The following is a 15723-nucleotide window of genomic DNA, read 5'->3' as shown; positions in this document are numbered from 1 at the left end:
ATGTTGACAACTTTGATGAGCATTTTGGTGCTCAATTCTGTGATGCTCTCCACTGGAGGTAAGCCTAAAGTCTAATTACCCTCCCCCTCCCCCAACGTTTGTCTGTTGAAGTTGGTCTTTCTTTCTTTCTGTGCCTGACCATACATTATGTCATCAATGGCATCGTTACATTTTTGTTACAAATGTGTCCCTATGTTAATGGAATCTACCACACTGCACAGAAGGGGATAGACCTGCATTTTTCAGGAAAGATAGTCCTAGCTGGCCGCATTACATTTTGGACAAAATTCTAGCAAGGTCTAGTTCAGTGTAAAGGAAGGTCAGTCAACGTTATTTTTTGGCCTCTGAATTTCTCAGAGAAAAACGATATTTAAGAGGGGCTGATATTGTTTTGCTGCTGCCTCCACTCAGTAGTGACTGAGAGTGATTTTTTTAAAGCAGCCTTTTATAGTTTCAGCAGTTAATGTTCATTTCCATTCAGTCAGGTTAGCATTTACCCACAGGCCTAATACCGAAATATTAGTTTGCTCATTCATAATGTGTGATGAACTGTCTCACTGACTTGCCATGCTTCTCTCCAGTTGCCCCCATAAGCGAGAGCCTGTGGGGGAAGATGGTGGACTTTATGCAGATCAACTGCACTACCTACTGGCAACTTGCCCGCCCACAAGACCTTGCATCCTCCATGCCACTGAGTGCATGTGTGGACATCCGGATGAGCATCAGCACTACACAGTGGACAGTGTTTATGTACAGCCACCCCGACGGGATTAATGTGAAGTTTGGTTTAGAGGGGAACAAGGACCGCCTCTCAATAAGGCTACTTGGCAGAAGATGGACCTCCAAATCCAAACTTCAACTCGGAGTGTGGTACTCTGTCTGCATCACCTGGTCCGAATTTGAGCTGACGCCACACCTGTATGTTAATGGCCACAGTGTCGATGTCCATTACACTTCCAGTGAGCTCATGACCCTGGGCGACGAACGGCTAACCGCTAATGGAATCTTGACTCTTGGTGCGTCACATTTTGTTCTCGATGGCGAGGTCAACGCGGTGTCGGGGACCAACTTCCTAGGCAGTGTGACGCTGTTCCGCATGTGGCGTGAGAAGCTCTCAGCCATCCAGGTGAAGCAGCACTGTGTGGAAGGGGATGTGGTGAGGTGGAACACGACAGACTGGATCACGCGCGGCTGTGCTCCCGTCAGAGATGATCGTCAGTGTGGTTAAGTTCGAGCCTTCTTAGTAATTTCGTGCTATGAATGTGAATTGCCAAGGTACGATCCTAGACGGTGGATCAACCTCTACTGGCATGACTTCAGTCAAGTCTCACCCATAGTTTATAAAGGATGATACTGACAACATTTACTTTATTTATATTGCACTTATAGCTAGGCTAATCGTACACGGCACAACTAGCCTACTTGTTACTGGGTGTTGAGTGGAGGACAAATGTATAGTCCTGTAAGGAAACTGTACCGTGTGACATCAATACAACATTTTAATATTTTGAAATATGACATTTACTTACTTCACTTGTTTTCTTTCATTAAAGTGTGGTCCGTGTATTTTGTTGACATGGACATTGAAATTCATCGATGGGATTACCAAGAGACAGATAAATACCAAGCGAAATACCTGGTCCAAAAATGGGTAAAAAACCCAACATTTCTATTGACCACAGTAGTTATGTAATCACTTTAAGTGCTGTTGTAAATTCCTGTCTTTTCAATACTTTTCAAGGTAAGGGAGGCTCTATCAGCTGATATGTACATCCACACAGTGTTGGTGTCAACATTACTAAGGTAACATATAATTTTATTTCAGTCCAAAAATGTGGTATTTTTTTTAACAACAAATAAAACGTTGGGTTACGGATGTAACCTTGGTTCTGTGAAGGAAAGAAAGGCTGCCAGACGGCTAGCCCAAGGGGCTGGAATATAATCCGCGCATGCGCGAGTTACTTCATCACGTGAGTATGCCGCGCTACTGTACACAGTATATAAGTCCCAGCGCGGCATACTTCGTCCTCATAAAAATCCTGAACGCGAAGTCCAGAGCGACGACGAAGTCTGGCAGCCTTTCTTTCCTTCACAGAACCAAGGTTACATCCGTAACCCAACGTTCTGTTTCACTCAAGAAAGGCTGCCAGACGGCTAGCCCAAGGGGCTGGAATATGTATGCCCAAACGTCGCGGCGGACAACCATACGACAATTGAATAAAGACACTGGACAATGCAAGAGTCAAAGACCCTTATTGAATGTCCACATGCCAACAGGGCAAGAGTGACTGGTTAACAGAACTCAAGTTAAACACAGTCGAATATGTGACCATCTGTCACAAGCTTAGAACCGAATTCCCAAAGGATGTGGGAGATAACATGTTGAGGTTATAGAACCTTGTGAAGATCGACGGTGAAGCCCAGCAGGCCACCGGGCAACCTCTTGTAAAAGGACTCCCTTCAGGAGCGACCATGAGGTGGCTCAGAGTCAGGAGGGCGGTAGGAGTCCAACACAATCGCCTGGTTGAGATTCTGTGTTGAAAGAATCTTCGGCATAAAGTCTGTATTAGGGCGTAGGACCACACCGGTGCCTTCTGGCTGAACATGGAAGCAGTCAGGATGAGTGGACAGCGCAATGTAGCTCTCCAATACACTTCGCTGAGGTGATGGCGAGAAGAAAAATCGCCTTCTGAGACAGCCATTTTAGGTTGATACTCCCAACGGGCTCGAATGGGGGCTTCGCCAGAGCACTGAGGACAATGTGGAACTGCCATGGCGGCACAGATTGAAGCCTCCTTGGGCGCAGTCTTGAGCTCCTCTCATGAATTGGATAGACAGAGGATTAGCTCCGAGCGTTTTGCCATCTACTCGCTTATGGCAGGGCGGATATTGCAGAGAGAAAAACCTTTAGCTTTGAAGGGGACTTGCCTTCACCAAGTTTCTTTTGCAAGAATTCCAGGACTGAAGCTAGAGGGCAGGACCAGGGGCACTCATGCCACTGTTCGCACCATGCTTTGAAGGCTGCCCATCTTTAAGAGTACACAGCTCTTGTCGATGGGGCCCTAGCACACTGCAAGGTTCTTGTAACTGAGAATAACAACCCCCGAGCGAGGAGGGTGTCCCTTCTAACGGCCAGACCCACAAATTTAGGGCGGCTGGTGTCAGGTGCCACAATTCTCCCCTTGCGCTATGGGAGTTGCCATGGGGTACTCGAGAGGAGGATCTGAATCTCTGCAAACCATGGCACATGGGGGCGAAATGGAGCCATTAAGACAACTCTCAGGTTCTCCTTCCTGGTCTTCTCCAGGAATCATGGAGAGAGGGGGGAAGATCGTCCACCCCCAGTGGTGCGTCGTCTTGGTTTAAGGAAAACCAGAGTGGACAGTGGGTCAACTCCCTTGAGGCGGAAAGATTGCTGTGTGCCTTCCCAAAATGAACCCAGATCAGATGCATTGTTTCCGGGTGCAATCGCCATTCACTTGGGTGTGGCTTACCCCTTGACAGCAGGTATGCTGCTGTGTTCAGAGTGCCCGGCAGGTGCACTGCTCTGATCGAGTGGAGTCGAGTGCCTGCTTAGAGGAGGAGTTCCCGGGCCATGTTGCGTAACGCCTGGGACCTCAGGCCTCCCTGGCGGTCACATATGCTATGGCCGACATGTTGTCTGTTCGAATTAAGACACTCTTGTTCTGGAGTACTGGCAAAAAGTGCCAGAGGGGCAAGAGATATATCAGTCTCAACTCGAGAATATTTATGTGGACAGTTTTCCAACACTCCTCTGGCTCCTACATCATTCAAGACTGCCCTCCAGCCTGACAGCGATGCGTCTGTGGTCAGAACTTTGCGCTGGTAGATTCTGCCTAGTCGTACACCTCTTGCACAAATTCTGGGGTATGGCCCACTATTGGAGGGCTCATAGGCACACAGGTGGCAGAGGGACAGATTTTCCCCTGTCCAGTACTGGGTGTACTTGGGCAGGTACCACTTTGCACTGGACCCATATCTAGAAGGCCAAGGCGTACCACCTAGGATGCAGCAGCCATGAGGCCCAGCAGCCTCTGACACTGGTGAGCATGCACATTCCTCCGTCCCATGAACTGTGACCGGCATTGTTTCAGGGCAATAACCTCCTGATCCGAGAGACATGCCACCATCGTCAGAGTCCAGTTTCACTCCAAGGAAGGTGATTTGTTGTGAGGGAGGCAGTTGGCTCTTGTCTGAATTGAGAGACAGGCCCAACATTTGTAAGTATTCCATTACCATTGCTGTGTCCTGCCCTGCCTGCTGACTCTACTGGGAACATTTTAACCAGTCGTAATTGAGATAGATAATTGACTCTGACGCCCCTCTGACACAGCGGGCTCAAGGCTGTGTCCATGTATTTTGTGAATGGGATAGGCCCGAAGGGAAGGACGTTGAACTCGAAAGTTCTGTCCTCCAACGCAATCGGAGAAACTGGCGATGAGCAGGGTGGACTGCAATGTGGAAATAGGCACCTCTGAAGCCTATACTCGTGAACCAATCCCCGCCTTGAATCGATTGACAGATTTGGGTCAGTGACAGCATTTGAAATGCAACGGGCGTAAATACTGGTTTAGTGGCCTTAGGTCCAGTATTGCACGGAATCCACCATCTAGTTTCGGAACTAGGAAGTAGCTCAAATAAAAGCCACTCCGCCGTTCGTTGCGACTTAACTCCCTTATTGCTCCTTTCCTTAACAGAGTATTTATCTCCTCTGTAAGGCCAGCTGCCGCTCTGGGTCTGGCTGATGAGAAACAAGAACACCCTTGAACATGGGTGGGCGGCGCCTGAACTGTAGCCGGTAACCAAACCTTACCGTTGAAACAACCCAAGAACTGGGAGAACACATTTCCCACACCTCCAATTGAGTGTGGGAGAAAACGTGCGGCAGGGCCACCTTCCCCACAAGAGCTGTAGGAGGGAGGACGAGAGCAGCAATAGTCATCCATCGCAAAATAGTTGCCAAAAACCAACGTTATCTGCTCTGTGGATGTTGGCAAACTGTGCCCACTGTCGCATAGGGGTAGCCGCCTCTGGTTGCTTCCACACAGTCGTCATTTCCCTGACAAAGTCCGGGGGAAGAGGTCTGAGCTCAAATCAGAATGATGGGGAGATGTTAAGCCATCTATGTATCCAGCATCAAGGTTATCGGATGCTTGCACTCATAGCAGCTCCACACTATTATCAGCACCTTGTGGGGACAGCTGCTGTGGTGACACCCTTGCAGGCTGCACTGAAGGGGCCATCTGGCGCTCTGTGCCTGATGGCGCAGCCTGGTGCTCGGGCCCTAATGGGGCTGCCTGGTGCCCAGGCCCTAGTGGCGCTGTATGGCGCTCAGCCAGCTGGTGCATCAACCACTGTTGACCGGATGCCAAGGACAAATTCCCCTTCACCAGAGACGCCATTTTATTGCTAGAACATCATAGGTCTCAGACAGTTGCTGAGGAGAGGGTTGAGTAGCTGGTATCGAACCTGAGTCCGTGGACGCCTGGGAGGATGGTGTATTATCTCATGTATTCACCTTACTCAGTAGAGTATGTGATGAGAAGGGGAGACCGCTCTCCCTGCCCTTAAAGCTAGTGCATGATCAGGGCTCAGACATGTCACACACAGTGTATGTCCATCTTTCACTGGCATTCTACTGTTGCAATTAAAACAGTTCTGGAATCCAGGCATCGGTTTTTTTTTTTTTTTTTTTTTTTTTTTTTTTTTAACCTATATTAAAATATATAAATGTTATTATTAATATTATTATTACTTCATTATTATTTCAGTCACACCTTGACTTTAGGCATGAACCTGATAGCACTGTTACTGCCTGGTACCAGATATGGTTCCAGCAGAGGTGCAAGAGATGGTGGGCACTAAGTGTCTCACACTCCAGTAGCAGCACTAATCACCCTAGGTACCGACCCTGGTACCAGCGTTGATCACTCATCGGTACCGAGAATGAGATTGTTGGTACCAAGAGTTGCGCAGCACGAGATCACGTCATGTGAGGCTGCTGGAGTAGCCTATAACATGCTCGCAAAACAACTCCTTCGACAGAGGGAGAGCGGCGGCAGCAGCGTTGATTAGCTAGAGAGATGTCTCTGTAATCTCTTTCCTCCCTAGAGCAAACCACAACAACAGATTACTTACCTCAAGTTGAATTTCAAGTTGAATTTCAAGTGGAATTCTGGGTACCAGCGTTGATCTCTCATCGGTACCGAGAATGAGATTGTCGGTGCCGAGAGTTGCGCAGCACGAGATCACCTCAGATGAGGCAGCTGGAGTATAACATGCACGCAAGCAACTCGATAGAGGGAGAGTGGCGGCAGTTTGTTACACAGGATAATTATTCCACTGCGAACCAACGAGCCCAGCGAGTAACTTCCTCGACAGAGGAAGAGTCGCGGCCGTCCTGCAGGAGAGTTCATGCACGCAAGCAACTCGATAGAAGAGGGAGAGTGGCGGCAGAATCACAGTGAGCTACTGAACGGCGCCGAAGGTGCCCGTAGCAACATTAGAGATATAGCTAGAGAGATGTCTCTGTAATCTCTTTCCTCCCTAGAGCAAACCACAACAACAGATTACTTACCTCAAGTTGAATTCCAGGTGGATATGCGCCTCGGGGATTCCACGAGAGTAGCTTCACATGCGAAAGCACAAGCTACAGGGAGAAGCCACCGTTACTATAAGCGGCGATAGCACACCTTAATAAGGTGGGGATAATAGGCCTGATAACGATAGCCTGGAAGAGGGGGCAACAATAGTCACCAGCTCTCGGACAGCTAACTGCCAGTAGGCACCTCGTTACCAGTATCAATTCGTACCTTATCAGATCGCGTGAGGGATTAAAGAGGACGAAGTATGCCGCGCTGGGACTTATATACTGTGTACAGTAGCGCGGCATACTCACGTGATGAAGTTTTGATATAAGTGTACCTCAGAACTCGCGCATGCGCGGATTATATTCCAGCCCCTTGGGCTAGCCGTCTGGCAGCCTTTCTTGAGTGAAACAGAACCAATGGCACTCTTAAACATTATGTAAGACCAGTTATCTGGAAGGCATGTTTTCATTGCTTCGTCGCTGGCATGTGCCATTATGAAAATAGCCAAGGTATGTCATATTAAACTCAATTTGTTTCTTCTTCATACCAGACAAAATATATCTGGAGAAAGAATTGCAAGGGTAAGGGTGATTTTTTTAAAACAACATCACTATACGAAATGAGTGTAATGTGTATGTTTCACATGTGTGTATTTGTTTTATGTAAATGTTTTAAATTGTTTCTCAGTATTCAGGACCACATTTGGTGTTGCTGTTTTTCTTTTAATTTTATCATTGACAGGGTGCTGAGATGCTAGTGGTCGAACCAATAATAAACAAGTAAGCACCATCATCTCCATTCATGCCTGGTTTATAATGCTTTAGTATAATAATAACAACTAACTAGTACTAACTACTATAGCTACAGCAAATTACTGCACTATTAATATTGTACACCTACATTACAGTAAAACCTGGCATCTTGTTTGGTCCTGTCAGGTTCAAGTGCGAGGTGTACATGAATGTGATACCTGGTAAAGATGTCAGCTTGGTTCAACAAATGGTCGCAGGGTTCCTGAGTAAGCCCTTTGATTTTGGTAACATGCTGCTGACCACGGTAAACAACTCCATCCAAGTCATTCCTGTAGGTAGGTATGGCATTTTCTGGAATACCATATTTTCTCAATTTATAGCCTGGTCCCTATTACTGTAGTGTTCTGCCACCATTGGTAACCTGGCCGCAGGTTACCAAAGGTGTCACAGCCGGTGTTGGTTTATCAACGGCAAATATGCCTATTGTTCTTTTTGTACTAAAGATCCACTTCCACTGACAACCAGTTTTACCCGCTCCTTTTGAAATACGGAGGGTCACCCCTAATTACCTACGCATGCTGCGCTTGCAAGTGGCATGTTACTTCCGCCAAAGGATTGGCTCCACTACTAGTCTGGCCCCTGTTTTCTGTGGAGCGATATTGAGCGGTAGGATTTGACCGGCCAACCCTCCCCAGAAAACAGTCAATAAGCAAAGAGACAGGTTGGTGGAGGCGAAAGGGGGGAGGACGCTCGTGACGATACTGTAAACGCCTGCACTATGTTGTTGTTGAGTAACTGTCGGTGAGAGCGCTCAAAAGTTGGGTGAGAGCTGTCCAATCATTTCAAACCAGAACTGAATGCAAACTTCCCGCTTCATGAAATCGCGTCAGATCAAACAACCCCCAGACCATGAATACGAAATAAAACGGCAGTATTTTGGGATGGTCAGGACCAGCGGTCAGTTTCTTGATTATTGTCGTTGCTAACCGTCTTAAGACGTAACACCATTCCCTTGGATTTAGTGGTGAGCGTCACTGTCGAGAGAGAGTTGAGTCGCTCTTACGAAGGACTTTGCTAACGACGATAGCAAAGACGCTTTCGAGAAACGGACCCCAGGCTAGTGACACCTGACCTCACCTCCACTGGCTGCACTTCCCATTTATAGAACAGAGCATTGGAGAGAATGAGGAAGAAATAGAATAGAAATAAGGCAGTATTTCAGAAGACATCTGGGCTGAATTCCAAATGAAAGGCAGTGGCTAGATGACTCCCTCTCTACATAAACAGGTGTCTGATCAGATATGACTTCCGTCGTGAATGGATCTGATAAGGCGTTCGTTACGGACAGGACTAATGTGCTGCCCTGTGACGTTGGTACGCATTTTATGTTACGCCGATTCTATGGGAGTTACATTCTTCACATTAGCACATAGCTTACGTAGGCTAGTTGAGTGGTGTGAGACAGACAGATAACGGAATTGTAAAATAGGCTATAAATAGACCTAGCAATATAATATTTAGATACTACAATGTTGATTTCTCGCTTCAGTTCTCAGTATCTAAGTACATAAGTGTCAGAATAAAGACCGTTTTAAGGTAGTAGGTCGGGTGGCAGCCATGTTTGTTTTTAAGTTCTCCGTTGAGAGGGAGGTGGAGCAAAGCATTTTGGGTACCAGGCAGCAGTGAGTCAGTAGCACCATACGACTTTGTTGCTGTCGATCAACATTAACGAAGCACGTGAGCGAGAACTTGTTGTCACGATGTGGGTGTTATTAAATACAGCGCATTTACAGTCGGCCACAAATATGAACGAGACGATGAGCTCGCACCGGTTTGCTCTACTAACACACCACTTGTGAGGAGTGGGGGGACAGGCAGTGAGGAGGAGCTGAAGTGGGGACCTGCATAAACTTGTGTAGAGGTGTGAGACAAGACCCATATACACACGCGAGTGAGTTGTTGACCAACCAGTTCATGGGCGCGTGACCTCGGAGGCAGTCCGCAGATGAGCGTTGAAGGGGATAAGCAAGAGGTTGCAAGATCTGACTGCAGTCGCATTCATCTCGCTATAGTTTGACACCATGTGACATGTCACCCCATCAACGCAACATCACCGAAATTTTGAAGTTTGACAGGAAATCTAACCGTCATGCAGCATTTTCATCCAGAGTGCATTCCTGTCTAAATGCGCATGCATGCGTTGACGACAACTCGATCGCACCTACTATCTGATGTTGCCCTGAAATATCCCCGTTAAGCCCACAATTTCAGGCAACTTCCAATGGAGGAAATTATTCATTTTTTTCGTTTGGAATCTTACTCGATGTTCAGTTAGCCAACTGGAAGCACAGCGAGTTTTCCCATTACGAACGAAGCCCTTGAGTCATGTTTTTCCACAAGTTTTCGAAACAAGCAGCGACTGGTGGCACAACACCTTGATTAGCCTAGCTATAAGCTGGTTTCTGCTCTCGGATACACACAGAATAGGGGGAGGGAGCAATTGGGAGGGAAAGTAATCTCATCGCCCCTGCTGGCAACGTTCCAATCCCCTGCATCAAATGAATGGGTTTTTTCTTTGAAAAATTTACATCTCGGCCCTGACGACGAAGTAGGAGTAGTGGCAGTCATATAATATGCATGTTGGCCCGTTTTATCGAATCAGGTGGTAAAATGTTTGGTTTTTCACTGATCTGAACTGATTTTAATATTCCTTAAAAAGCTAATACAGAGCTACACTGACTCGCATGTGTGACGTGTTTACTCCATGTAATTAACATAGCCAAATTAGCATAGCCAAACATTAGCCAGACAGGTGGTTACTTGTCACCACAGAAGCCATCACCAGAGAATTTAAAACCAAACCAAACTAATCGCGTATGTATATGTGATAAGAAGACAATATGGAACTCACAGGATTACAAGAATGTGAAGAAACGCGAAGAACTTGCGTTCATGAAGCTGAAAAATGTGTCTGGTGTTCAAGTGCCTAGTCATATCTTTGTGGGATTTAAAAAAACAAAACTTGTCTATGGGAGTTTCAATAGGATCGCCCTGTTGTTTGGAACGTAACCGCTAGGATCGCTGTTTTCCACTTTCCCTCCCAATTAGAGACACTTCGCGTCATGGATATTCATGAAAAGGACCGCAAAATCCTATAATTTGACCACAAGCCACTTTAGCCTATTAGATTTACTTTACAAAGATGGCTTGAAACGAAGCAACCAGAACTTTTTTTTTTTAACAAAACCGACACATAACACTGTCAATCATAATGGGGAACACAGCAATATTATTGAAATGATAATGAAAGTAGATCTTTAAAAGGCTCCTTTACATTGTAGCCTGTCCCTATTTATAGCTTGGTCCAAAACAACATTTAGTAGCCCAGGCTATTTGAAGAAATACAGTAAGACTATGCTATCAAAGAGAGTTAGTTGACGAGAACAAGGCAGAATAGTTGAATATCATCTTGACTAATCTTGAGTTGGCCTATAGGCCTATACAGCATGAGCTAAATCCACTTTAAGGTCAAGTGTTTCATTGAATGTGAAAGTTGATTATGATTCTGTCCTTTATAGAGTCATTGCCATTGATTGAAGATGCAACAACTCTCTCCACGTCCATCTCTACCTCTACAATGCCACCCACTGCCCCTGTCATTGGTAAGGAACACATATAGAGTATTTACACAGCTACATACAACTCTGGGGAAAAAAACTATCCCTGCTCTTATGATACAATATGATACGATTAGAGTTTATTTTCAGTTTTCACTGAAATCCATTTTACGTCCCTGAGTAACACTCGTTTAAGACAGGACAACACATACGTAACATCACACTATTGCACAACTGACAAAAAACAGAGGACACAGGCCTATCCAGACATACATGCATACATACATTACATACAACCCATATGCACCAACCCTTTTTCAGCAGATATTGTATTCTACTGATTGCGTATGTTCTCTTGGGATAAATTCATTTTGGATAAATGCTAATGCGTGCTAAATGTAGTGTAGCTATAGACCTAATGTAACCTGGTCCAAAAATGGATGAAAAACGGTTCCATTGTTTTGTAAAGTAATGCAATGAAATGTAATGTCTGACAACCCCTGCATACCATAGGGCCTAAAGGCCTGGGGTGCGTTTCTTGAAAGCATAGTTGCTAGCCTGTTAGCAACTTAGGTAGTTGCCAATGGGAAATTGAATTGCAAACAACAAAGTAGCTAACATAGTTAGCATTTATGGTTTCCAGAAATGCACCCCTGGGCAGGTGTCCAAGGTTGTAGGTCCATTCGTTAACCCACTCCTGGTTGTCACTTTCAGGGACGACTCATTCCTCCTTGCCACCAATCGTAATCACAGGAGTTCCCAGCATGAGCACATCATTAGCATCCATAGCTTCGCTGAGTACTCCACTGTCAGGTCTATTCAGCAGCTCTCAGCCATGTCTGCGCTATTTCATTAACATCAAGATTGATTGAATGGATGGATGGATGGATGGATGGATGGATGGATGAGTTAAGGAATGAATGAATGAATGAATGAATGAATGAATGAATGAATGAATGAATGAATGAACCAATGAATGGATTTCATTCCTTTGCATCATTATTTATCCTTCAACTACAGTACTGGATAAGCGATTGGTATAACAAAGAAAAAATCGTAAGGCAAATAAAATCTCAAATTGTGCACCAACACATACAGTATTAGTTTCTGTCAAGTTAGAGGAATATGATGATTGCTGATGATCCCATTTGTTTTGTGATGTTGGATGGATATAAATCTTTTTCGTATGAATGCTACTAATGCTTTTCATCATGCTTTATTAGTGAGTGAGTCTACTGCCAGCCTCCCCACTGAAGGACCTGTCTCAGGCAAGTGATGGACTGTACTGTACAGCACTATTCACAGTACACTTTATAGTATTTAATTCATTATTATTTTCTTAATTGTGTTTATTGATTTTCAAAATATTGCACTTTGTCCAGCCCATTGCCTCTCTGGAAGAATTCATAAAATTATAAAGATCTCGTCATATGACATTGTAATTAGGGTAGACTATGTAGATGTACTATGTAGACTATGTAAAATGTATGATGTAAGTACTACACTAGTACAAGGTTACATGTTACAGTTATTCCACTGTACCGGTAAGAGCACAGTAATTAAATAAAGTGTTACCCAACTCGTGATGAGCAGTATGCTTTTTTTAAGGAAGAAAAATCCGCACTCACAAACTGCGTCTCATTATTTATTTATATTACCACCATGTCCAAAAAGCAAACGCGTTTCGGTTATAAAGCCTTCATCAGTGCGTGGTACTCAGAACAAAGAAAGGGGTGCATCTCATCAAAGGGGAGGTGAGAGGTGGTGCCACCCACCATCATGTGATCCACCTGCAGCTTGTGACCTCTCACCTCCCCTTTGATAAGATGCACCCCTTTCTTTGTTCTGAGTATGTCTGGATGAAGGCTTTATAGAAACGCGTTTGCTTTTTGCACATGGTGGTAATATAAATAAATAATGAGACGCAGTTTGTGAGTGCGGATTTTTCTTCCTTAAGTTGATACATTTTATCTCGCACCCAAAGACTTTCGTTTTTCCAAGAAGTTGAGCGCGTCCTTTGCCAAAACTTGAAGTATGCTTTTTTAACATTAAAAGCTCATAAAACATGTAATAAGCATTGTTTCACTTTCACAGTATTTTGAAACTCCTTGGATGATATGTGTTTGCCACCGTGTAAAAAGTACTGCTATTCATAATCTTGGTGTTCTTGTTCTCTAGAAATCTTCTTCGAGGTGGACTTGACAGTCTCACTCAAGGGCTCAGCAATGAATGTAGAAAAGGAGATCAATACTTGGGTATAGTTTTGTGCAATTTTATCATGCGTATATTTTATTTCATCATAATGCAACTTGGGATACACACTGCTATGGCCGTAACTACCATTGAGGACACAGAGGTCATGTCCTCAGTATTTTTTCCAGAAATGTCAAATTTATCTATGATGACAATTGATCTATGGTGGTCAACAATGATAAATTCAGTCTGTATACACCACTCCCATTTATCCTCAAGACAGTGAGTAATGAAAACCAACTTTTTTTTTAGTTTGACTGAAGAGTTTGAAGCATTCTAAATTTAGAGTATGCAGTACAGCACGCAGTATTTGACCACGGTATTTGAAAATGTCTTGTTACGGCTCTGCACACTACATTGCAAAAATACTGTCTGGACCTCAACTAAGGGCTTTGTCTCTCCTCATAGATCACTGAGATTTTGTCCAAGAAGAACATGTCTGTGTTAAACTTCATGTTCTTAGGGAAGACTTTTGGGTGAGTATTTTCTTTATTGTCATAATCAAATTTGGAAATGGAATGCTTGACTTGGACAGATGGTCTAATAAGAAGTGTATTTAATTTGTATTACTTCTGTATTTTATTATTACAGTATGTAATGCTGGGTTTTGCTAGGTCACATTTATCCTGCTATTTTCTTGCTTGTCCTTTCAAAAAACAAGTTCTAACTTTGTGTTTGCCACTGTGTGGAACAGACTGAATCACTCTGGTGACAGATCACATGGAGGGGAACAGGTGAGCATTGCATGGTCCACACATTTAAAGGGGTATGCAATTTTAGTTGTTCATATTTTCAGAATGTATGCTGTCCAAAATAGAATGTTTTCATGAATATTTACTAAGTAATACACTAATGCCTGGTCTGACCAAAGTACAGTAAGCTTTGAGGGCAAAGACGTCTACCACTGGTAATCAAAATGGCGGACATGGCCTGGCTATTAAAGAATAAAAGTTTACATTTCCCAGTAATGAACACGTAGAAATTGATGGTGGTGGTGAATATTCATGGAAAAGATAACATTTGTGAATGGGCAGCATAAATTCTGGAACTAACCCATTAAAAAATGACATATTCAACCTTTAAAGTAAAAGTGCCGCCCCTCCGCACAAACTTTAGTCCCATGATGTTTTTTTAAATATATATAACCTTTGGTACAGTATTTGAACCTTTTTCATCTGCTTTGCAGTCAGCCCTGGCAACGGAGACCAGGTACTGTAGAACGGAGCTGATGGTCATTAACTGGGCTTGCCCTAGCAAGTCCCCTTACTGTAAGGTTGCAAGTCTGAATACCACTTTGACACAGACTGCAGACAGATTTTACATTGTATTATATACAGTGCTGCTTAGCTAAGTTAGAATAGCATGTATGTTATTTTTACTAAAACGGCTAACCTTTGGTCCAAAAGGCAAGCCCAATTTTTGCATTTTCTGAGAGAATGCAGTCTAGTTGGCAATGATTCTTACCTATGATTCTTGATTATTGAACACTGCATCTGGCATGCATTGTGCATTACAATTAGACTATATGATTAAGTTACCATTTACTGTGACTCCTCATCCTCCTCAATCTCATCATCATCATCATCATCATCATCATCATCATCATCATCATCATCACCATAATTGTCATCTTCTTCTTATTTTTCTTCTTCTTCTTCTTCTTCTTTTCCTTCTTCATTGTCATCTTCACCATCATCACTGTCATTATCATAATCAGATTAGATTGGTTAGGTTCAAACTCCACATCAACTCTCGGTTAACTCCACTGTTGTACTCTTGACCTTGACCTCTCATTTGACCTTGAACTGTCTTTTGACCCTCACAGCCACACGTCCAGGTTCCAGGTGCAGGCCACCACGTCGTCCTCCATAGAGCAGACCATAGATCAGATCCAGGGGGCACTGGAGGAGCCCTACACACACGGCTCCATCACCCTGGACGCAGAACGCGAAGGCATCAATGTCTCCCACATAAGTGAGTCACATGGAGCTGTAGTTGAGGGTCACTCACTGATAAATTGAATTCAACAGAATCCATTTTTTCCCATATAAGTTAGTTTTTCTGATTTTACATGGATAGGTGTGTGTTTGAGTAAAACAACATGTTTATTTTATTCTATAAAGTGCTGACTACATCTCCTCAGAATTCCGAAAGAACATATTGTCATTTAGGGCATTTATTGGCAGAATATCTTTTCTTTTTTCAATGACTGTCTGCTCACCTGGTCCTCAGTCCCAGGCCAGTGTCCAAGACAGCAGCAGCAGACCAGGTGGGGTCTGTTTGTCTGGAACGAGACCAGCGCCATGCACTCTGCCTTCTACCCCTGCGAAGGAGATCCCTCCAAGATGGTGGAGAGGAGATGGTGAGATGATTCATTCAAACAAGGCAAACTGACTAACTGGTAAAGAGCAAGACCATGCGCAAAAATCCAAAAATATATAATGCAAGTTTGTGTATTATTGTCCAAGAATTCTGGAAATTATCCTTACT

At 44.2% G+C, this 15723-nt stretch overlaps 1 protein-coding gene across 1 annotated transcript in view; it reads left to right on the top strand.

Annotated features, from left to right (window-relative positions):
• LOC134451750 (adhesion G-protein coupled receptor G2) overlaps positions 1-15723 on the top strand; it is a 30931-nt gene continuing 15208 nt past the window's right edge. The window contains exons 1-6 of the mRNA XM_063202150.1: positions 1-58; positions 582-1214; positions 13159-13235; positions 14420-14442; positions 15059-15207; positions 15466-15595. Of these exons, the coding sequence (XP_063058220.1) occupies positions 1-58; positions 582-1214; positions 13159-13235; positions 14420-14442; positions 15059-15207; positions 15466-15595 (1070 nt within the window). The remainder of the gene's footprint in view (positions 59-581; positions 1215-13158; positions 13236-14419; positions 14443-15058; positions 15208-15465; positions 15596-15723) is intronic.

This window comes from Engraulis encrasicolus, chromosome 7 (genome assembly GCF_034702125.1).
Source record: "Engraulis encrasicolus isolate BLACKSEA-1 chromosome 7, IST_EnEncr_1.0, whole genome shotgun sequence".
NCBI lineage: Eukaryota > Metazoa > Chordata > Actinopteri > Clupeiformes > Engraulidae > Engraulis > Engraulis encrasicolus.
This window is presented reverse-complemented; position numbering and strand designations above follow the sequence as displayed.